The following is a 23,166-nucleotide window of genomic DNA, read 5'->3' on the forward strand; positions in this document are numbered from 1 at the left end:
CGCTGAGAGCAAACCCCGCTTTGGCCAGTTAGAAGCGGAAGAGGAGGCCCCATGCTCACTAGCTGGTAGATGATGCTACGACAGCAGCATATAGCTGGCTCCCAATCCAAAGCTCGGGCGCCCATAGGAATGGGAGGTACCTAATTAGATGGAAGGTTTTCAGTACAGCGTGTATAGGTTTGGACCTACAATCAACTCCAGTTAAAAAGACTTATGTGGAACCCCCCGGTGTCTCGATTACATCTCCCTGGGCACAGGGAGTGTGTTCTATCCTACCACCTTGCTCACTGAATCCTTGGCAGTTTTAATGACTGGGGCAGCTGAATATATTTGTAAGCTTCCATCTTAAACACCCAATGGAACGATACCTTTGATAAATCTACAGGAACATCAAGGTAATGATCCAAGAAGTTAGAGTTCTGTTCTGGGTCCAGCAGCTCTAGAAGGGCTGAGGATGGGTCACCTTGATAGCCTCGCCCAATTTTATCCACCTATAAGTGACAGAAGAATTTAAGAAAATGTAGTAGCATGAAAAGCTTCTTACCAGGATTCATTTTTACTGCAAAGATTTGAGTGCATTTGTTCATGATAAGCAGCTGTTTCACACCCCTGCTCCACCAAAGTGTGCTTCTTCACAAAGATCACCTTACTCAGGTGCACCCACGCAGCACTCTGTCCCCATGGTCTCTAGGAACTAGCATGCTTGGCAAGAAATGGCGTGGTTGTTAGTACTCACAGGAAAAAAGTTGTACAGAGGTGACCCACATTGGCTTCTAAAGTGTCGCGGAATCAAAACGTGTGACAGCAGCACACCAAGAGCGGCCGCTTACAGCGGCCCTGTATCTTTGAAAGAAGTGTCTGATTTGATGGACTAATGCAACATCACACTGCCAAGTGCAAGACTTGTCATCAACACCATCTGAAATTGCGTCAGGGTCAGTGATGGTTTTATCTTGACTTTATTATACTGCAACTTTATACACAGTTTGCTTTGAAATATTTTTTCATGCTAGTGGAAAGTGTTGGGTTGACAGCCCAGAGTCCTATAACTGCCTGTGAATCAGGATCAGCACAGATGGTGACAGTTCTGCAGAAAAGGACCTAGGGATTACAGTGGACGAGAAGCTGGATATGAGTCAACAGTGTGCCCTTGTAGCTAAGAAGGCCAATGGCATTTTGGGATGTATAAGTAGGGGCACTGCCAGCAGATCGAGGGACGTGATCGTTCCCCTCTATTCGGCATTAGTGAGGCCTCATCTGGAGTACAGTGTCCAGTTTTGGGCCCCACACTACAAGAAGGATGTGAAAAAAACTGGAAAGTGTCTAGCGGAGGACAACAAAAATGATTAGGGGACTGGAACACATGACTTAAGAGGAGAGGCTGAGGGAACTGGGATTGTTTAGTCTGCGGAAGAGAAGAATGAGGGGGGATTTGATAGCTGCTTTCAACTACCTGAAAGGGGGTTCCAAAGAGGATGGATCTAGACTGTTCTTAGTGGTAGCAGATGACAGAATGAGGGGTAATGGTCTCAAGTTGCAGTGGGGGAGGTTTAAGTTGGATATTAGGAAAATCTTTTTCACTAGGAGGGTGGTGAAGCACTGGAATGGGTTATCTAGGGAGCTGGTGGAATCTCCTTCCTTAGAGGTTTTTAAGATCAGGCTTGATAAAGCCCTGGCTGGGATGATTTAGTTGGGGATTGGTCCTGCTTTGAGCAGGGGGTTGGACTAGATGACCTCTTGAGGTCTCTTCCAACCCTGATATTCTGTGATTCTATGAAATTAAGCTTCTTACCGCTCATGCCACTGCCTTAAATCCAACCTAGAGGAATTTCCCTCCCCACAACCCACTAGGACCAGAAGGAAAATTGGGGTTTTGTTTCTCACCCCCTATGCGGAGTCTGCCACTTGGTTTAACTGTCTCAGTGCCTAAGTGACTTAGGAGCCCAAACCGCACTGAAAGTCAACAGGACTTTGGAAATTTGGAAAAAGTTACCCTTGGAGTTTCCCTGTAGCCTGGGGAAGAGCCAGGAGAAAGATCAATACATCACCTCATCAATCAGGATCAGGGGGTTTTCTGTCTTGGTCTTTTTTAGGCACTGGATTATTTTCCCTGGCATTGCTCCAACGTACGTCCTCCTGTTTTATGAGAGACCATATTCATGGAAGAAAGATAGGATAGTGCACATATCAGACAACATATCATGCAGTTGAGGTAATAATCTGTTTAAGAGGTAGCTCTTCATTTTTTTTTTTTTTTACCTCTGTCAAGAATATTCTTAATGACTGTTGAATAGCATCCCCATCAAAAACCCATCTTACCTAGTTCCAACAGTGGTCAGGGCTAGATATTTGTTTGGAGAAAGTGCCTGGACTGCGGTTTTATTTCTTAAGTTTGTTTTGTCTTTTGGGACAACTGGTTTTTATTCCATTGTATTTTGTGGAGAATCTCAATGCATTTTTTTATACCGGGGGCAGAGAGGGCAGAGCAGGGGATTTCTTCATGTCCGCAGTTGGGGGATCAACCTACACCCCACACTGAGCTGGCCCTTTATGAGAGTTTGGGTTCAGTCTCACATGGCTGAGGATGCATCAGGAGAGGTATTTCCAGTAGGGATAAGGAGGTTTTAGTACCGTTATACAAGGCACTAGTGAGACCTCACCTGGAATACTGTGTGCAGTTCTGGTCTCCCATGTTTAAAAAGGATGAATTCAAACTGGAGCAGGTACAGAGAAGGGCTACTAGGATGATCCAAGGAATGGAAAACTTGTCTTATAAAAGGAGACTTAAAGAGCTTGGCTTGTTTAGCCTAACTAAAAGAAAGTTCAGGGGAGATATGATTGCTCTCTATAAATATATCAGAGGGATAAATACAGGAGAGGGAGAGGAATTATTTCAGCTCAGCACCAATGTGGACACAAGAACAAATGGGTATAAACAGGCCACCAGGAAGTTTAGACCTGAAATTAAACGAAGGTTTTTAACCATCAGAGGAGTGAAGTTTTGGAATAGCCTTCCAAGGGAAGCAGTGGGGGCAAAAGATCTATCTGGCTTTAAGATTAAACTCGATAAGTTTATGGAGGAGATGGTATGATGGGATAATGTGATTTTGGTAATTAATTGATCTTTAAATATTCAGGGTAAATAGGACTAATCCCCTGAGATGGGATATTAGATGGATGGGATCTGAGTTACCCAGGAAAGAATTTTCTGTAGTATCTGGCTGGTGAATCTTGCCCATATGCTCAGGGTTTAGCTGATCGCCATATTTGGGGTTGGGAAGGAATTTTCCTCCAGGGCAGATTGGAGTGGCCCTGGAGATTTTTCGCCTTCCTCTGTAGCATGGGGCACAGGTCAGTTGAGGGAGGATTCTCTGCTCCTTGAAGTCTTTAAACCACGATTTGAGGACTTCAATAGCTCAGACATAGGTGAGGTTTTTCGTAGGAGTGGGTGGGTGAGATTCTGTGGCCTGCGTTGCGCAGGAGGTCAGAGTAGATGATCAGAATGGCCCTTCTGACTTTAGTATCTATGAATCTATGGCTCTAGTTTGCCTCCCAGATAGCATGTGACCGAGAGCCAGACTTGCTGGGAATTACACAGGGCAGTCTGTGTTCAGTATAAAGAAAAGGAGTACTTGTGGCACCTTAGAGACTAACAAATTTATTAGAGCATAAGCTTTTGTGAGCTACAGCTCACTTCATCGGATGCATTCGATGTAGCTCACGAAAGCTTATGCTCTAGTCTCTAAGGTGCCACAAGTACTGCTTTTCTTTTTGCGAATACAGACTAACACGGCTGCTACTCTGAAACCTGTGTTCAGTATGAGCACTACTGTTTCGGGATGTTCTTCTGGGACCATGATCTGGGGAAGGCAACAGTGGAGGCTTCGTGGCTGCATGTGTACACAAAAAGGGAAGAAGGCACCATAGGAAATGACCCTGGGAGCAGTGGATCAGAACAGTTTTGAGTTTGAGGATGGTGGTCCATGGTCACAGTTACTTTTAGTAAAAGTCAGGGACAGGTTGCAGGCAAACAAAAATTCACGGAAGCCCATGAACTATTCCTGATTTTTACTAAAAATACCGGGGGACGGGTGGGGGGGGCACTAGCAGTCAGTGTGCTGCCAGGGGCTGACTGCCAGTAGCTGCTCCAGCCCTGTTGCCACTTCTGTGGCAGGGGCTTATCGTCACTGCTCTAAGCCCAGGAGGGCTGACCCACCCCGACCACTCCTTCACCCTGGGGCTGCTGCTTTGGCAGCACTGGGGCTGACAGCTACTCCAGCTCTGCCACTGCCAAAGAGGTCACAGAATCCATGACTTCCGTGACAGAATCAGACCCTTAACCCAGGGTTGAGGGTCCAAAGCCAGGGGGCCCATAGTGGAGAGGGGGGTACAAATCCCCCCTACAGCACCACTGAAAGAAGTGGGGCAGAAACCCCTGCAACAAAGGGAAGAAGAATTGTTTACAGCTAAGCAGTACACTCAGGTCCAGGTGCAGCTAGAGTGCTCAGGAGGGTGCAGGAGATAGTTTTGTTTAGCTGGACTTTTGTTTTAATTCCCAAAGGACTGGATGATTCAATCTAAACTACAGGGCTAAATCACATTAGGATAATATGAAAATAATATGAATAGGTCATGAATAATAATATGGAAATAGCCTACCTTGCTTGTCACCATGAAAGGTTTTCCTCCTTTCCCCGCCCTGCTGCTGGTGATGGCTTATCTTAAGTGATCACTCTCCTTACAGTGTGTATGATAAAACCCATTGTTTCGTGTTCTCTGTGTGTGTATATCAATCTCCCCTCTGTATTTTCCACCAAATGTATCCGATGAAGTGAGCTGTAGCTCACGAAAGCTTATTCTCAAATAAATTTGTTAATCTCTAAGGTGCCACAAGTACTCCTTTTCTTTTTGCGAATACAGACTAACACAGCTGCTACTCTGAAACCTGTCATTTTTAATTGATGTTTGTTTATTTTAAAATCCTGCCCAAGTCATCACTTTAATAGCTTCCCAAAGACAAATCTTCTACTGTATCCATAGGATCCCGCTCTTGACTATGGGAATTTAAATTACATGCACGTTTCATCGTTAACTAGGTCATTGCAAAGGTTGATAAACTCGCTGGGGTGGGAAATGCTTGAGTTAAACTGACCTGTGTCCTTTGATTTCTGCCACATCAGTCATTCCTCCAACACTGAAGCGGAAATACTCTCGGTTTAAGGCTCTAGCGATGGAGCGGGCAATGCTGGTCTTGCCAACCCCTGGAGGGCCATAAAAACAAAGAATCTTCCCTTGGGTTGATCCTCGCAGCTGGCTGACTGCTATGAATTCCTGATGAACAGAAGATGCATTACAGGTTAAGTACTGGGCAATCCCACATTCAACCAGGAGAAAAAGAACATCACAGTTACACTGAGGAAGTTTTTCAGTAACGCAGGGGCTGGAGGACTTTACCCGACACCAATTATACCCAAGGAGATAGGTAAAAAATAGCTCCTCCAATTAACCTAGAAGGAGAGGGCTGGTAAAGATCCTACAGCACATGGTCTCCTGGCTGGGGCACACCAGGCTCCCATGGGGCAACGAGCCGACAGCTATATTTGGAGTCTATGACTTAGGAAGTTGGATTCTATGCCTCTCTCCTACCCTCACTGGTTCTTACCTGCCTCTTCCAGTCAGTGTGCACTCCGCCCCTACTGTTCAGTGTTCCTGAACTACTTCTCCGTTGTGAGAGAGAGAGAAACACACACACACACACGTCACAATTGCTTGCCTCTGCTGCAAAATGAAACTGGACCAATACTTGCACGTTTCACTCTGCAGGTCATAACTCTTGTCAGTTTCACCCAGTTGCAGGAGCATGGTTCTCTGGTTTCTAGCAAGTTGCTGTAACCGATGGCAGCTGCACAGAGTGTGGGCCTATCCGTCCACAACAGGCTGGAGCAGCATGCCTCTAAGTGGTTTGAGGTTGTCTGAGCACAAGGTACCCCAGATAGTCAGGGCCAGATTAACCTTTTGTGGGCCCAGCGCCAAACATATTTGTGGGCCCCCATGGAGGCAACGGAGCACAATGCGGGGAGGTCAGTCCCCGGAGTGAGGGGCCAGCTGGGGGCAATGGGGCATGGCAGGGGCAGAGGAAGCCCGGCTCCGTCTAATGCGAGGGCACTATTTACAAACCGGCAGTTGCCAGACACACAGTGGCCTGCCCGGTCCTGTGCTGCCAGCGTGTCCCTTCCCCTTGGGTGCAGGCCCATGCCACGCCACACAGCCCCCCCTGCCCAACACCCCCCGACTCCCTATGGCCAGAGGCCCCCCAGACCCATCCACAAATGCACAGCGCCCTGCACAACACCACCCCTGCCCACAGCCACACCACAACTGCCCAGCACCCCCCACTCCCTAGTGCCCCAACACACAGATCTTCCCTGCCCCTTCACAGCCCAGCACCCCCTGCCCCTTCACAGCCTAGCACCCCCCCAGACTCCCCCCAGACCCCCTCCCCCACGCCCTGCCTCCCAGCTGCACTCACTGGCCCCCCTGGGAGGCGACTGTGTTTGCTGGGCTGAGCTGGCAGCGCAGCCAGGGCTAGTCCCAGAGCTAGGAATCACTCCAGCCCCTTGGGAGTAGCATGATCAGCGAGCTCAAGACCTGCCCCGGCCAGGGTCCCTCAAGATGCACTTGCCTGGAAGGGCCCAGCCAAGTCTTCCACACTGTTCCCCCCATCATCCCCCCCCACATCTGGCTGAGCCTGGCCAGGCTTCTGCACCAGTCCCAGGAGGCTCAGCTCCGGGGAGACAGGTGGGGCCCCACAGGTGGTGGGAAACAGAGAATGCCCAGAGCTGGAGGTGCACTGCGGTCCGGCCAGGGGGCAGAGAGGAGCCCTCGGCCAGCTGGCGGGCAGGCCGAGAGAAGCAAGTGGTGGGCGGGGGGGGGGCACCAGCGGGGTCTTGGGGCGCAGTGTAAGTGGAGCAGGCCGGGGCCCCTTCTGAGCATGGACCCAGCTCCATGGAGCCACTGGAGCCATTGTAAACCTGGCACTGCAGATAGTTACGGTATGTATCATCCTTGCCCTACAATCTGAAGTCCTCCCTCTGAGTGAAACCTCAACTGCCCCAGCAGACATGGTAGCACTCTATTCTTTCTGATAAGGCGGAGCACTGAGGATGCAGTACAAGAAACTGTCAGACTATGTCCTCACGAAGGCAAAAGTCTCATTTAGGGTAGGCTGAGACACCACCAGCTAGCTGCTCCTGGCTTATGCTCAGTCACTTCAACCTGCTCTGCACAGATGACCCCACAGTTACCCTTTGTCCCAGAGGGAGACCTTAAGACAAGTGTTCACCCATGTCCTTCAGTGCTCTGTCATGCATGCTACCAGGGCAAGAATAGCCACTGCACTCCTCTGCTTACACAATCCATACAACTCAGTGCAGAAAAAATGCATCTGCTGTCTCTGGGTGTGGATGCACCTATCCTCATATCAGTGTGTGAGCTGTGGCTACCTGATGCAAGTAGCCCCTGCACCAATCAATACAGCCACCCTAATACTGTGCAGTGTAGTTGGAGTCCATGCAGATGAATGGCAATGCAATTCTGTGGGACACAGCACAACACAAAAAATGGCACACTTACATAGTTCTCTCTCATGTCTGCTTATTATAGGGCAGCCTTGCTGAAACATACTTGCAGTATATCCCCAGCAGCTTTTTCCAACTGCAGGAGGTAGCTAAGATGGAAGGGAAGCCTGGTGTGTACCTTATGCTCTATGTTTCCTGGATTTTAGAGGGTTAAATATAGATGCACTCTACATTCTGGCACGGCTGGTAAACCTGAACTCTGCATTAATGAAGCTTCTGGGCAGTGAATAAATGTTAATCAGGAAACTATTTCCCTACAGTGTTTTCTCATTTGCTCAGCCCCACCCAGTGGCAAAATGGTACACAGTGGTTTGAAATCAGAAGAACAATCTTTTAGGTCAGTGGTTCTCAAACTTTTCCAGTTGCCACCACCACCGCTCCCCACTCCCCTTACCAGTAACGGAATCTGTCTGCGCCCACCTTCCATTACTGCACAGCCAAGGTTTCGTCAGCAGCAGAGCCTGGGTTGAAGGCGGAGATGGGGGTGGGACTGGGGATGGGGGAGGAGCTGGTCTGGGTGTGGAGAGCGGATGAGGGCAGAGCTGGAGCAGAGCTGCGACTGGGGGCGGAGCTGGTCTGAGGGTGGAGAGGGAGTGAGGGTGGAACTGGGCCTGGAGATTGAGCAGAACCGGAGCTGGTTTGGGGACAGAGCAGGGCTGGAAGTGTGGCACTCCCTCCCCACCCCCTAAGAGGACTGGCCCCGGTCCTGCCACATGCTCGCCCGAATGTTCCTCTGCGCCCCCCTAGGAGGATGCGCCCCACACTTTGAGAACCACTGTTTTAGATGTCAATGACAATTCAATGGAGGTGGGACAAAAATCTTGGGTTCTAGTCTGAGACCACTGAAAGTAATAAGCAAACTACCCTTATGCAGACAGAGCCACTAAAATACGCTGCCACCCATCCTACACCACCACAAGGCTCATGCATCTCCCCCATTAGACACATCAGGAAACAAACTGTAAAGAGAGCCATGAGCCAGGCTGCACAATGCCTCCTAGAATGGCATATGCTGCCTTACCAGAATTCGCTTCTTGACATCATCCATTCCGTAGTGATCCTCCTCCAGAACTGCCTGGGCTCTGGTCAGATCCAGGTTCTCCTCGCTGCATTTACCCCATGGGATGGATGTCAGCCAATCCAAGTAGTTCCGGGTAACACTGGCAGCAGCAAACAAACAATCAGAACAGTCAACATAAAAACCCAACACACCAGTGAAAGAGAAAGTTTCATTAAGGTAAGTGGGATTTAAACTGTACTCATGGGGGGCACAGGGAAAAATGGATGGAATGTCGTATCAGCTTTGTCACAGGAAGAATGAGTAACTACCCCATGGCTACTGTTGCAACATTGTTTTGAAAAATATGAACACCTCCATTTGCAGAAGGTCTTTGATATCTGGCAGGGTACAAGCCCTTGGATTAGGAAGTGTCTTTTCTTTGTCACTTGAAATTCTGTTCAGGTTTGGCTGGAACAAACTGTTGAAAATTGACCTTCTCTTTGGCAGCTTCCCAAAATGATATGTTTCAGAGTAGCAGCCGTGTTAGTCTGTATCCGCAAAAAAGAAAAGGAGTACTTGTGGCACCTTAGAGACTAACAAATTTATTTGAGCATAAGCTTTTGATGAAAGTGAGCTGTAGCTCACGAAAGTTTATGCTCAAATAAATTTGTTAATCTCTAAGGTGCCACAAGTCCTCCTTTTCTTTTTTCCCAAAATGATGACTACACATGAACATTGAGGTTGGGATAATACTGCCACTGGAGCAGCAGCAGAGGGCACTGCAGTAGCAATGCCTTGGAGGAGCTGCCAATGCAAATTTAGAGGGAATGGGAAAAAGTTGCCAGGCTGGGCTTCCCCTGACCAAGCACCCCTAGCTACTGGGGAGAAGAGAGAAAGTCACAGCACCTCCTCCATTCCCCCTACCCTGGCTCCTGTCTCCAATGGCTCACCCCACTCCCTCTGGGATAATAGCCTTCTCCTGCTGCCAGTTAATGCAGTTAGTCCTGAAGCTCAAGTGGTAGTGGTCTGTGCTGCTGTATGTACTGACGATTCACAGTTCAAACCTGGCTGACAATGCATGATGGGGAGTGAGAGCTGTGACAGTTGTAAGTAAAAGTTTGGGTTTCCTCCCCATAAGAACACACACATAGGAAAGTACAAAATATATTTTTTAAAAAACATTATTTAGATGGCAAAGGCAAGTTCTCAAAAGTTAGGAAACTTTCCCTGGCCCCTGCAACAGTAAATCTGCACCCTTGTGGCAGGCCCCACACAGTTTAAACGACGTAGTCACATCCTGTTTTCCCCACACGATCCCTGCCTCATTCAGCAAGTGGGACAGAATCACAAGAGGCAGATTTCAAGTTGCACAAGCAAACCTGAAACTTGAGTCTGCCATTTCCTAATTTTAAAGTGCTTGATTCTGCAACCTGAAGAACATTCATTGAACAGTTGTAACAGTTTATATATTAATGTTCCATATGTTTTCTTATAGGTGGGACGGGCAGCACCACCTACAGGTGAGTCGCATCATATGCACATTTAACTTACATGAATTCAACTATACACGCTTGGCAAAAAAACCAAAAAAAACCCAAGATAACTGTAAATAGTGCGGGCAATTCCGCCCACCATTCCATCAATGAGCATATGCCCTGGAGTGAACATGAGATGGGAGACGTGAATCTGCTGTTCCCTTAGTCGGTCTCAGTTCCCACGTGCCTCTCATAGTGTGAGCTTCTCGCCGCACTGAGTGTGATTCTAATGTTTAAAGATACCGTACGTACTTTTTGTACAACATGGCCCCTAAACGCAAGCCAACTACTTCATCTGGTGCTCTACCAAAGAAACAGCGATCTGTTCCAATGCTGGAGGAAAAATTGGCTGTGTTGGACTTATTGCAAGACGGTATGTTGGTCTCCAACGTGGCGCATAAATATGGCCGCAACAAATCTAGCATCCATGCCATCAATATTAGAGAGAGAGAAATTTGTCAAGCCGTGGCATCAAGTGCTTCAATACCTGCTAAGGTGACGAGCCAGGGCGTGATAAGACTTTAGTGAAGACTGAAAAGGCATTAAACTTATGGCTAGAAGACATGAACCGTAAACAAGTGCCTATCAATGGCAATACGTTGCGAGAAAAGGCTCTTAGCCTCTATGCACTGTTCAAACCTCCCGCCAAATAGGGACAGCCTTCTGATGAGAAGGAATTCAAAACCAGCCAAGGTTGGCTTAACAGTTTTAGGAACCGCTTCAACCTCAAAAACGTGCAGACTCCTGGTGAAGCTGCATCTGCCAATGAAAAGGCAGCAAAAGCCTACCCCGAACAATTAAAGAAAATCATAGAAGAAGAGGGCTATCTTCCAAAACAAGTTTTTAATGCTGACGAGACTGGGCTCTTCTGGAAAAAAAATGCCCAATTGCATTTACACTTTGAAATCAGAAAGACAAGCCCCTGGCTTCAAAGCAGCTAAAGACCATGTGACTGCTGTTTTGTGGCAATGCGGCTGGGCATTTAATAAAGCCAGGCTTGCTCTACAGGGCTGTAAATCCCCATGCCCTAAAAGGCAAGAACAAAAGTCTCCTGCCTGTGTCCTGGCAATCAAATAAAAAGGCTTGGGTGACGGCAGCATTATTTCTGGATTGGTTCCACAAGTGTTTCATTCCGGAGATCAAGTGGTACCTTGAAGAGAAAGGACTGGACTTTAAAGTGTTGCTGATCGTAGACAATGCTCCTGGCCACCCTGCGGCACTCCAGTTTGCGCATAATGACATTGAAGTAGTCTTTCTCCCCCCCCAATACCACCTCCATCCTCTCGACCAAGGCATGATTCGCTGTTTCAAGGCCACGTACACAAGGCTTACGTTCTCACGAATAAGTAGCGCTATGGATGCTGATCCCAATCTTAATGTGATGGAGTGTTGGAAGTCCTTCAACATTGCTGATTGCATCACTTATATTAAACAGGCAATGGATGCAATCAAGCCTGAAACAGTCAATGCATGTTGGCGAAATCTATGGAAAAAACGTGTGAATGATTTCAAGGACTTCCCAACAATTGACAAAGAAGTGAAATGCATCGTTCAGGTAGCCAGGCAAGCGGGCGGTGATGGCTTCGTCGACATCCTTGAGAAAGAAACTGAAGAATTAATTGAGGGCCAAAGAGAAACATTGACTAACAGAGTTAGAGGCACTGATAAAATCGTCTACAGAAGACGAAGATGACGACGACGAACAGGAAGAGCCAGCAAGTTGGAATCTTCATAAATTTGCTGAAGTGTTCCAAGCAGCGAAACACCTGAATGATTTAATTTCTGAATACGATCCCTCTATGGAATGAGGCCTCAAAATCACATGTAGTATTACGGACTATTTGAGAATGTACCAAGAAATGTTTGAGCAGCTCAAGAGACAACAGTGACAGTTGCCAATCACCATGTTTTTCAAGGAAAAACAAACCAGCAGATGAGCCTACGCAATCAACTTCTCGAGCTGAACCAGAGCCAACCACTTCGTCTACGACTCTCTCCGTCAACCCAAGCTCTCAGTCACCTCCATCTCCTGGATCGACATCAAACCCTGACGACCCCCTGTAACTACCCCCTGGAATTAAAAAAACAGTACTGTAAAATTAAATTTTGCATATGTACTCTATTATATACTGTACATTACTGTATACATTAATACATATCACTGTACAGAGTTGTATACACAAAACCATGTACAGTATACTGTACTTTATGGGCGATTTAAGGGATTTTCAAGGGTAATTTTGACTATACGTCATTTTTGCCTTATGCGCTGACTTTAGAACCTAACCCCTGCGTAAGATGCGACTCCACCGTATTAAGGTTGCCTAACCCTTCCCATTAAAAGACTCTTTACCCCTTGCTTATAACATTGCAAACCTTAACTTTTCAGACTGAAGTTTACATGTCGGGTGTCTGTCTCAGGCTGAATTTTTTAGCCAGCAGGTTCATCCATTTCTCAGAACACACATTGTTTATCCATGTGAAGAATTTTGGCAACCTCTTCTTTTAAAAGCTCTAGTACTCACATGCTTTGAAGCAGGGACTTGGGGGAAAAAGGGTCACAGTTCACACGCTCAGTAGAGACTTTAGATTTTAGCAGCTAAATTCCCCAAAGATTTTTTTCTGCACTGAGCACGCTCCAGGTCAAGGTTGAATAGAACTTTCCCTGCAATTGCAGCTGTGGGCTGTGCCAGGTCCAGGCACCAGAGCGGAGAGCAGGGAGCCTGTCTCTCTTATGCTCTGAATGACCTTCCTGTTGGGCCTAAGCAGCATGAAGGAAGAAGCTGCCTGGTTTGAAAGCAGCGGTGACAAGAGCTGGACCTGCAGGGGGGAGGGAAGAGGGAAACGGACTGTGAGCCTACATAGGGAGGGGAGACAAGATTGGATGAGGAGCCAGGATGGGTGAGGGAGGATTGGGACTAGCTGGGCAAAGAGATTAGGACTGAACCAGTGGGGGCGGGGGGAGGAAATTTGGTGGGGGGGTGGTAAGGGAGACAGATCTAATGAAGAACTGGAATACAAGGGTAGAACTGTAACTAGCTGGGCAAAGAGACTGGGAGAAAGATCTGGAGGGTCCAAGGGAGAAGAGATGGGACACTGAGTTTGGAAGAGGCACCTGGGAACGAGATTGGGAGCTAATGGGAAATGCGAAACTGAAGGCCAGGGTGAGGGAGAGGGATCGGCTGAGAAGCTGGTGGGGAATTGGGACTGGCTAGGCAAGGAGACATAGTGGGAGTGAGAAGACTAAGTCTTCCTGGGCAAGGAAACTGGAACTAGGATGAGAAGACTGGAGTGGGGAAGAGATAGGACTGGACAGAAGGGTTCACACTTTGAGGGGAACTGGCAGCAGCGAAGTCTATGCCCACTAGGGCACACACTACTCCAGAACCTGGAATAGAATGCACGGTTTCTGAATCTTGTCATTCCTCTGCTGTCAGCAAACATCTGTGAAACTAACAGTCAAAGTGTGTCTCTTTCCCCTCTAGAGCTGGTCCACACAGAGGACACCAGCCTACTACTACTATCAGTTGACACAATATAATCAGTTGCCACCAATAAAATGCCACAAGATGGAATTCGTTTTTTCTTCAGTTTGCAGTTTCCTAGTTTTTAAAAAAAGTACACAAACAGAACTATGTGAAAAGAACATTATTAAGGTTGTAAAGTCAAGCAGTGCTCACAGTCCAGATACCAAGATACTGGGGCTGGAAATCTGAGCTGGGTTTCCAGCATGGCTAGGCAAAGATTTCTGTCTATGCCAGCAAAAATATTTAGTATATTTTAGATGCAAAGAGATGCTATGGCATTCACTGTGTGACAACTACACAAAATGCTGCTTTGCGTTGATGGAGCCCTGATCACAGTGAAATCTCAATCTTGGGCACAGGTTCATCTATGCCAATATTTTCCAAATGATGGCTCCTGACTCTCTTAAGTGGCCCCTGGACCCCTGCTGAAAGTTGCCCCCACACTGAGATCTGAAATGGCACCCCAGGGAGCAGAGGAAGGGTATAGGTATGTGTGTGCGCACATGTACACACACTGTATATATACAATGGTGGGTCTCCAAAAAGACCAAATGCAGATGATGGGTCCCCTTTAGTAAAAGGTGTGGAAGCACTTAGAATCTCAGGGTTGGAAGGGACCTCAGGAGATCATCTAGTCCAACCCCCTGCTCAAAGCAGGACCAATCCCCATTTTTTGCCCCAGATCCCTAAATGGCCTCCTCAAGGATTGAACTCACAACCCAGGGTTTTGCAGGCCAATGCTCAAACCACTGAGCTATCCCTCCCCTCCCCTCCGGGGGGAAGGATAGCTCAGTGGTTTGAGCATTGGCCTGCTAAACCTAGGGTTGTAAATTCAATCCTTGATGGGCCCCTTTAGGGATCTGGGACAAAAAATGGGGATTGGTCCTGCTTTGAGCAAGGGTTGGACTAGATGATCTCCTGAGGTCCCTTCCAACCCTGAGATTCTATGAGGCACCGCTCTACGCTCCTGAAAGCCCACATCAACGAGTAACTGATTATGTTGCAAAAGTGATTCCGCCTTTTGCAATTCCCATCCTGCCCAAGCATTTTCAAATCAGTTAACAAGAGTTATGTTGCTGAGTCACTGTCATGTGACAGATTAGCCTCTTGTTTCTCACTTCACATGAAATCTAGAGCCCTCTTTTAAGAGCCAAAGCTGAGCTGCTTAGGGAGTGTGTGTGAGCCCTGTGCTGAGGAGTGGGGGATGGGACTACATAACCCTTGCTAATTACAACCTAATGGATTGTAAGAAATGATTTCTAGAACTCCCAAAGAAAACAGTTGAAAGTAAATTGACACAGTGAGAACAGAAATCAAAGGAATAATTATCAACAGGAACTACAGTAAGTCCATAAGGGAGAGCTGGATACTGACTTTACACAATGCAAAGAGAACAATACTATGGAGCAAGGAGAGCAATCCCCAACTGTAGCTCAGTGTTTCCCAAGCAGTGCGTCCTAACCAACCAAAGGGTTGTGGGAAGGGTCTACCACTACCACCACGAGCCCATCTCAGCCCCACGCCACTCATAAGAACAGCCATACTGGGTTAGACCAAAGATCCATCTTCCGACAGTGGCCAATGCCAGGTGCCCCAGAGGGAATGAACAGAACAGGTAATCATTAAGTGATCCACCCCATCGCTCATTCCCAGCTTCCGGCAAACAGAGGCTAAAGACACCATCCCAGTCCATCCTGGCTAATAGCCATTGATGGACCTATCCTCCGTGAACTTACTGAGTTTTTTTTCAACCCTGTTAGTGTCTTGGCCTTCACAACATCCTGTGGCAAGGAGTTCCTCAGGTTGACTAGGCATGTGTGAAAAAATACTTCCTTTTATTTGTTTTAAATCTGCTGCCTATTAACTTCACTTGGTGATCCGTAGTTCTTGTGTTATGAGAAGGAGTAAATAAAACTTCCGTATTTAATTTCTCCACACCAGTCATAATTTTATAGACCTCAATCATATCCCCCCTTAGTTGACTCTTTTCCAAGCTGAAAAGTCCCAGTCTTATTAATCTCTCCTCATATGGCAGCTGTTCCATACCCCTAATGATTTTTGTTGCCCGTTTCTGAACCTTTTCCAATTCCAATACATCTTTTTTAAGATGGGGTGACGACATCCGCACATAGTATTCATGATGTGGGCGTACCATGGATTTATATAGAGGCAAGAGGATATTTTCTGTTGTATTATTTATCCCTTTCTTAATGATTCCCAACATTCTGTTCGCTTTTTTGACTACCACTGCACACTGAGTGGATGTTTTCAGAGAACTATCCACAAAGACTCCAAGATCTTTTCCTTGAATGGTAACAGCTAATTTATACCCCATCTTTTATATGTATAATTGGGATTATGTTTTCCAATGTGCATTATTTTGCATTTATCAACATTGAATTTCATCTGCCGTTTTGTTGCTCAGTCACCCAGTTTTGTGAGATCCTTTTGTAGCTCTTCACAGTCTGCCTGGGACCTAACTATCTTGAGTTATTTTGTATCATCTGCTAATTTTGCCACCTCACTGTTTACCCCTTTTTCCAGATCATTTATGAATATATTGAATAGGTACAGTACAAATCCCTGGGGGACACCAATATTTACTTCTCTCCATTCTGAAAATTGACCATTTATTCCTACCCTTTGTTTCCTATCTTTAACCAGTTACCAATCCATAAGAGGATGTTCTCTGTTATCCCATGACAGTTTACTTTGCTTAAGAACCTTTGGTAAGGGACCTTGTTAAATGCTTTCTGAAAATCTAATTACTCTATATCCACCGGATCCCCCTTGTCCACGTGTGCGTTCAACCCCCTCAAAGAATTCTAGTAGATTGGTGCAGCATGATTTCCCTTTAAAAAACCCATGTTAACTCTTCCCCAACAAATTATGTTCATCTATGTGTCTGACAATTCTGTTCTTTGCTATAGTTTTCCTGCCCCACGCATGCCCGAGAAATAATCTGGGGAGCTGACTTGAGTACAGTGCTCCAAGTGGACCCTGGGTTGCTTCACAGAGCCCTGCCCTCACTGGGGAGCCTTGACAGGCTTGCAGTGCTGTCAATCACCACAGCTCTAAGTGGGAGGGAGATTACCCCATGCACCTGGGGCAGGGAGTGCCAATCCAGGTGAGCAGGGCACCTGAAGGGGGTGGGAAATCCTTTCCATGTGCCACCACCCCTCTGCAGGCAGGGGCCATGGACAGCCACAGACCCCAGAAGCAGTTGCTGATCCGCCCACCTACCCCCTGGAAGCTGGGACGTCATGTGGGGCCAGGGGGGAACAGGGGGAAACTCACTTAAAAATTGAGCAGAGTGCGATTGAGGGGAAGGGCAGCTGCTAGGTGGGGTTGGGGGGTGCAAGATGCTGCCAGGTGACTTGGGTTGAGTGTAGGGTTGGGGGCACGACTGGATGGTATAGGAAATAATCACAACGAATGCCTCCAAAATGCATTTTTTGAAGGTTAAAATCTAAAAAGCTGTTTAAGAGCTTTCAGGGGCCAAAGTGGCTGCTGGACTCCCATTGAAAGGTGTCCCCTCCCCACCACCTAGGAGCAGAGGAGAAGGAAGTGGGGGGAGGGATGCGCGCATGCGCGCGCACACACAAAATGTATTGGTGAGTCACAATAAGAGACAACAGGCAGTTGGAGGATCCCTTTGTAAGAATGCAGGGAACCACTGCTCTAGGTGCCCTGTGGCACTGCACACATTTCATACACAGCTCTAATTAATCCTCATTGCACAGAGCATTAGTGTGCACTCACTTGAATTCCGAGGAGTGATTGTCCAGCAAACCAAGTTTGTTCAACTCTTCATCAATCACTTCCATGACATGTTTTGGCACTACCAGATCCTTGAGCCGCTCTCGGAATTTCTCCTCTATGGCATCTTTGTCCTCCTTCTCTAGGCCTAGCTCTTTCTTGATAATCTTCAGTTGCTCTTGAAGAAGATACTTGCGATGAGTCTGCTTGATCTTCTCCTCAACCTAGACACAATGTGCACAGTAACTTTAACCTGTTAAAACTAACCCCCTCACTCCCCAACCCAACACTATACACCTTCAACCACTTTCCAAAGAGATCTGAATGAATTGGGAATTCCCCAGCAAGAGAAGATTCAAATACCCCTTGGAAAGCATTTGCAGTGTAGTTCTACTCTAAGGCTCTTAGAAGTGACTAAGAGTAGCATTGTGGAGTCTCAAATTTATTGCATTTCAATTATTTCTTTGTCACATGCGTTCATTTTACAAGTAAAGGTGGCTCCAGCAACTTAACAAGGCATCATCTATTTCCCAGCTCTTGGAACTAGAACTGAGGCCCTTTCAAAGCTCCAATATCTAGATCACACCTCTTTCTTACCCTTCTTACATGTTTTGTAAAAGTCAGTCCCAATTCTTCATTGAAATTAAAGTCATGGAATATTTAAATGCAATATGAAGTTTTTGTAAATTAAAAGTGATGTATACCTGTCAAAAGTATAAAGTACTACACTTCCCTCAATTTCTGTCCACTTTCTCATAACTTACAATGCATGCCCAAGTAATTAATGCAAATTAGTGAGGTCTTTACTTCACAAGACTAAGTACAGATGACACTGTTCAGTTAAGAGTCATGAGATGCCACCACATAACTGCTATTACTTAGTGTTCATCTATATTGCCGTGATGAGTGCAGCATAAGAACTTGTAAGACAGGGAACGTGCCCTGTTCCTTTAGAGCCTCACCTCCCGTCCAAGACGCTGCTGGAGTTTACTCAGCTCATACTCTTTCTTCAGGAGAGAGAGGGCCTTATAAAGCCGTTTGGGAATCTGAAAAAAACAACAATCCAGCAACAAACTATGTCTTCAGACTCATCTTAGGCCTGTCAGCACTTGACAAGAAAGGCTATTGCCTAACGACAAAGGCACAAACAGAGACTGATGAGCTGTCACAATGTTCTCCCATGAACCTACAACTCTCCAGCATCCATAGTTCTGGTGAGACTGGTGCAAAATAACTTCTCCACTCACAGGCTGGAGATAAGCATGTACAGAAGCACCTCCAAAGGCTTCAATGCATAAGATAACGTGACACAATCAATCTGGACAGCCAAATCTAGCAATATGGAACTGATGGGAAAACTCAGCTGTTTGCCATCAAACCAGATGCAATATACTCCTCTCCATCCAGTGGGCAAGCCACCCCTCACTGATTCTACTGTCATTCAAATGCAGGAAAGAAGAAGATAAAGATTTGTTTTACCTCTCAAAAGATAACTCAGGCTGATAACAAGGGATGTATTTTCAAAGAAGAGACAGAGCTAATGCCCTCCTGCAGTGTTCCACCCCTCCCGCAAGGATACAATGTGATAAAAAGGACTAACTCCTTAATGCTTTAAAACTTGGCAAGGGAACTCCATTTTGTGAGACCACTGGATTATTCCAGTCTATGATCCATTTTAAACAGATTTTGTTTCTTTTACAGTAAGTGTCTGAGATGCCCACTTATTACCATTCCAATTTAGCTTGCAATGGAGACCATCTCTGTGTGTGTGTAACACACACACAGATTTAATTGTCCACTGAAATGAAGCCATAACCAAATGCAAATCTAATGTGTCCTCAGTGTAGACACTAGAGAAGTCATGACAAGTAATAATGTATCTGCTTTGAAAGAGGCAGCTATATGAAGGGATTCATCAGTTAAAAGTTTTTTCATCTTACATTGATTTCTTCCAGGATATCCTGCAGCTCATGCGACTCTGCCCCCGTTAATGCTGCACCCATGTCACTCAGGTAGATTGGATTATCTACCACTCGTTGCCCTGCCTGCATCATCTGAAGCACAGATTCTCTGAAAGATCAATTAGAAACAAGAATCAAAATGTCTAATAAAAAGTAAATGGTTTCTTTGATTTAATATTCTAAGAATACAGTACTCTCCCATTTTCCCACATGGCCTAGGGAGCAGCTGAAACTTTTGGATAATTGGTCCTTCAGCTAAACAGGCATGCTATTTTAATGCTTTAGATGCAACACAGGGCTACATGGGGACACTATTCAGATAACTAGGGTTTTCAGATCATTGAAATTATACCGTATTAGAAATTCCTCAATACAACCAACAAGACAGGAGAGACGAAACAGCAATTCAGCATTCCAGCTCAACCAGTGCTCATGGGGTGACTAAAGTGAGGAATTATTGGTGGCTCACCCCAGTCTTAATGCAGGCAGGATCTATGGAAGTGTCCCCCACCCAGCTCTGCAGCACCCCTGCATCTCAGGAATCCTAAGCCTAGCTTGGCAGTTGTGGCAAGCTTTTGTTGTAACATGTCTTAGGCTAAGACCCATGTCAGGTGACCAAGCTATATTTGAACCCAGGTCACCAGTTAAAGTTAGTGTTTTTAGCCCATGCACTCGTGAGCCTCCCTCCTAGACATTTAAGTTTCATATCATCCCCTTTATTATCATCTTGTTCATTAAATCTACTTCCATCCTGAAGCTAAATCTTATGTGGGAAACTCTCCAGTTACTGCTGTCCTTTGGTTAAGCTACAGCACACAGACATTTATTGAGTCTAGAAAAAAAACAGCTTCAAAGTACCAAACATGCCTGAGAACTGCTGAAAGCCAGAGATAAAGCAGCACAGGGTAAAGGTACCTGTAGAGAGGATTCAAGGCAATGATGTCCCGGATTGTTTTGACAATTTCTGCAGTAAGCGCCTATTAAACAAAACAACAGTCTGAAACCCACAAGTTCTGAGTGAAAATGCAATCACAACATTGCTCCCTCCTCCCATGTCAGGACCCAGAAACACCAGTAAGTTGGGCAGGAGTCCCTGCTGCATGTGTCCATTTAACTCTGGTTGTTGTTAAGGAAGCTTGCCCTCCTCCATTTCCCATCGTTCTGTGAGGTGGGGAAGGATGGCCTGGAGACTGGGCTCTTGCATAGAGTGAACTCTCCCACACCCTCAGGTTGGCCCTTCAGACATGACTCTTGAAAGAAGCTATAATCATTCTTTAGCCAAGCTAGTTAAAATAAATGCCCAACAGGATACAAGCTATTACATGGGATGCATGCACAGCACAATCCATCCTTACAGTGATGTTAATTAGGGGCCAGGAATTCTGAGCAATAGAGCTGTTGCACTGAGAAGGGTCATTGTAATGGGATTAACATGCAGATACGTATATTAGGACTATGAGAACCAGGCACCTTCCATGGGGTGAGATTATAAACAGACAGTATAATAAACCTGTAAAGAGCACATGCAGGATATCCCCAAGAGCTCAGGCACAGATCTGGATACATACACTTGCAGCACTAGGCTTGTGTGATTTCTTCACTTACTTTAACTTCTTCTGTGATCTGAAAATCTTCATGGATAACATTATCCACTTCTACCATGAGCACTTCTTCTGGCGAGGCAGCCACAGGTTCTAGCACCAGCTCCACGGTTTGGTCCTTTGGTCCCTCCTCTTCTTCAGCCTCTCTCTTGGAGCGCTTCAGCTTCCTTCTTGCTTTCTGTTTGTTCTCAGGCTCAGATTCCTCGGGCTCAATCTCTAGTTGCTTGTTTATACGAATTCTGAAGACCGAGAGAAGACAGCTGTAGCCAGCACCACAAGTCTAACATTGGTGTATGCAACTACCCTACTAGGGGCAGGGTTACTTGCAGTCTCTGGATTATATATTATGCTTAGGTGTCACTCTTTCTCAAGTCTCTATCAGGAACACGGAAGATTGATTTAGCATAACTAAGAATCAGGCAGCTGCGAACCCACATGGGATTTGCAAAGCAAATACTAGAAAGAATAAACTGAAGCATGAAAGAGGTAAGCTGGCTGCTGAGTTAGCTCTTTTGTATTTCTGCCCTACATCAAAGTGGAATTAGATTTTAACGTTTTGTTTTGAAGAACCAACCCCTTAAAGAAAGCACAGCTGGATTTGAATCTGTAACCCTTGGCTCCCTCATCACATCCTGGTCTAAGTATAAGGATGGACACACTTAGATTGAAATTTTTTCATCTGAGGGACCATCTCTGCTACGTGTCTTTGGAGAGCTAAGCACAATGGAGCGGGTGCCACCACAATGCAAATCAGTAAACAAGTAACTTGAGATCTGAAAGATCCAAAGGCTTTTCCAATATGGTTGTCTATTTTACTAAATTTATAGCACTACAAAAATAACACCTGTTATAACAGTGGGATTATTCCTCCTGGATTAGGCAGTCCATTACCCTTGCTAGAGGATATCACCCAGACTGTGCTTCCTCAGACACTAACCCTATCGGTTAGATCAGAAACTTCCAATCCCAGGAGTGGGAGATCTTCTGGAGACATGTACCCCTATTCCATCAGGAATAGCGTGGGGCAAAGTGCAACACAGATTGTGAATACAAGATTTTGATTTTAAGTGAACACTCCGCTGATAATAGCAAGTTCCCCAAAGAGACCTCAGATGGCACCCCATGACCCTCTTCTCCTCATTACAAGTGCAATAACAAGAGCTAAAGGATGTGCCTGCCCACCAAGAATGGCAGACACATGCCTGGGCTCTGTAGCAGATGAAGTTACCTTCGGTGCCCCATGACAATCATGCGCAGCTTGTCTCCAAGGTCCTGCATTTCATGAATCTGGACAAAAGTGCCTGTCTGGTAGATTTCATTCAGGTTTTCCACCACGTCTGATTCATTGCTGATAAAATTTAAAGGTAAACATTATGTAAACGTGAGACAGACAAGGTAGATGAGGTAATATTTTTTAGATCAACTTCTGTTGGTGGAAGGTACAAGCTTTCGAGCTACAAAGAGCTCTTCAGGTGTGGGGAAGGAAGCAGTGTGTCTGAGTCTGAGTTAAATACACGTTGGAACAGACAAGCCAAAAGGCTAACATGTTGGAAGAACTCACATTACATTGTTATGCATAAAGGATTTGAGTGGGCCATTAAGGGTAGCAGGCAGTGTGGTATGTTACAAATAGCTGTAACGAGCCATAAAACCCTGTTAAATCCATGGCTTTTGGTTCTAGCAGAATTATGAATTTAAATTCCCAGGCTCACCTTCTGAAGATGTTGAGCAGGTTTTCCTTGAGGACAAGTATTGAAAGATTAGATATGGGGTGATCACTTCGTGAACAATATTTGCCCAAAGGTGATATGGTGTTTTTGGCAACTCTCTCCCTGAACCCAGCACCTGGCCCCCATGTATTCTGTTGGTTTTTTTAGGGGTGGGGGGAGGTCCTTCTGAAGCATCAGAGATGGCCACATCTGGAGATGAAACACTGGGTGGGGTGGGCCAGGGCTTTGAGGTGGCACAGAGCATTCTCTCTCAGATGCTGGCTGGCTGGTTCATGCTCAGGTCTAACTGACTGTCATATGCCCCAGGTCAGATGGGCAGTTTTTCACTTTCCTCTGAGGCATGGAGCACAGGCCACACTTGCTGGGATTATTTAGATACATCTCACTTAAACCCTGCCATTGCAGAGGCCTTGGGC

At 46.2% G+C, this 23,166-nt stretch overlaps 1 protein-coding gene across 2 annotated transcripts in view; it reads right to left on the bottom strand.

Moving 5' to 3' along the window:
- The window catches only part of LONP1 (lon peptidase 1, mitochondrial), a 49,111-nt gene that overhangs the window by 10,504 nt on the left and 15,441 nt on the right, over positions 1-23,166 (bottom strand). For both annotated transcript variants that reach the window (XM_038383723.2, XM_043502854.1), the window contains exons 3-12: positions 22,249-22,368; positions 21,025-21,259; positions 20,335-20,396; positions 19,399-19,528; positions 18,421-18,504; positions 17,462-17,682; positions 8,659-8,797; positions 5,153-5,331; positions 2,049-2,136; positions 369-491 (exon numbers count right to left, since the gene is read on the bottom strand). In XM_038383723.2, the coding sequence (XP_038239651.1) occupies positions 369-491; positions 2,049-2,136; positions 5,153-5,331; positions 8,659-8,797; positions 17,462-17,682; positions 18,421-18,504; positions 19,399-19,528; positions 20,335-20,396; positions 21,025-21,259; positions 22,249-22,368 (1,381 nt within the window). The remainder of the gene's footprint in view (positions 1-368; positions 492-2,048; positions 2,137-5,152; positions 5,332-8,658; positions 8,798-17,461; positions 17,683-18,420; positions 18,505-19,398; positions 19,529-20,334; positions 20,397-21,024; positions 21,260-22,248; positions 22,369-23,166) is intronic.

The sequence above is a fragment of the Dermochelys coriacea genome, chromosome 25 (assembly GCF_009764565.3).
Source record: "Dermochelys coriacea isolate rDerCor1 chromosome 25, rDerCor1.pri.v4, whole genome shotgun sequence".
Taxonomy (NCBI): Eukaryota; Metazoa; Chordata; order Testudines; family Dermochelyidae; genus Dermochelys; species Dermochelys coriacea.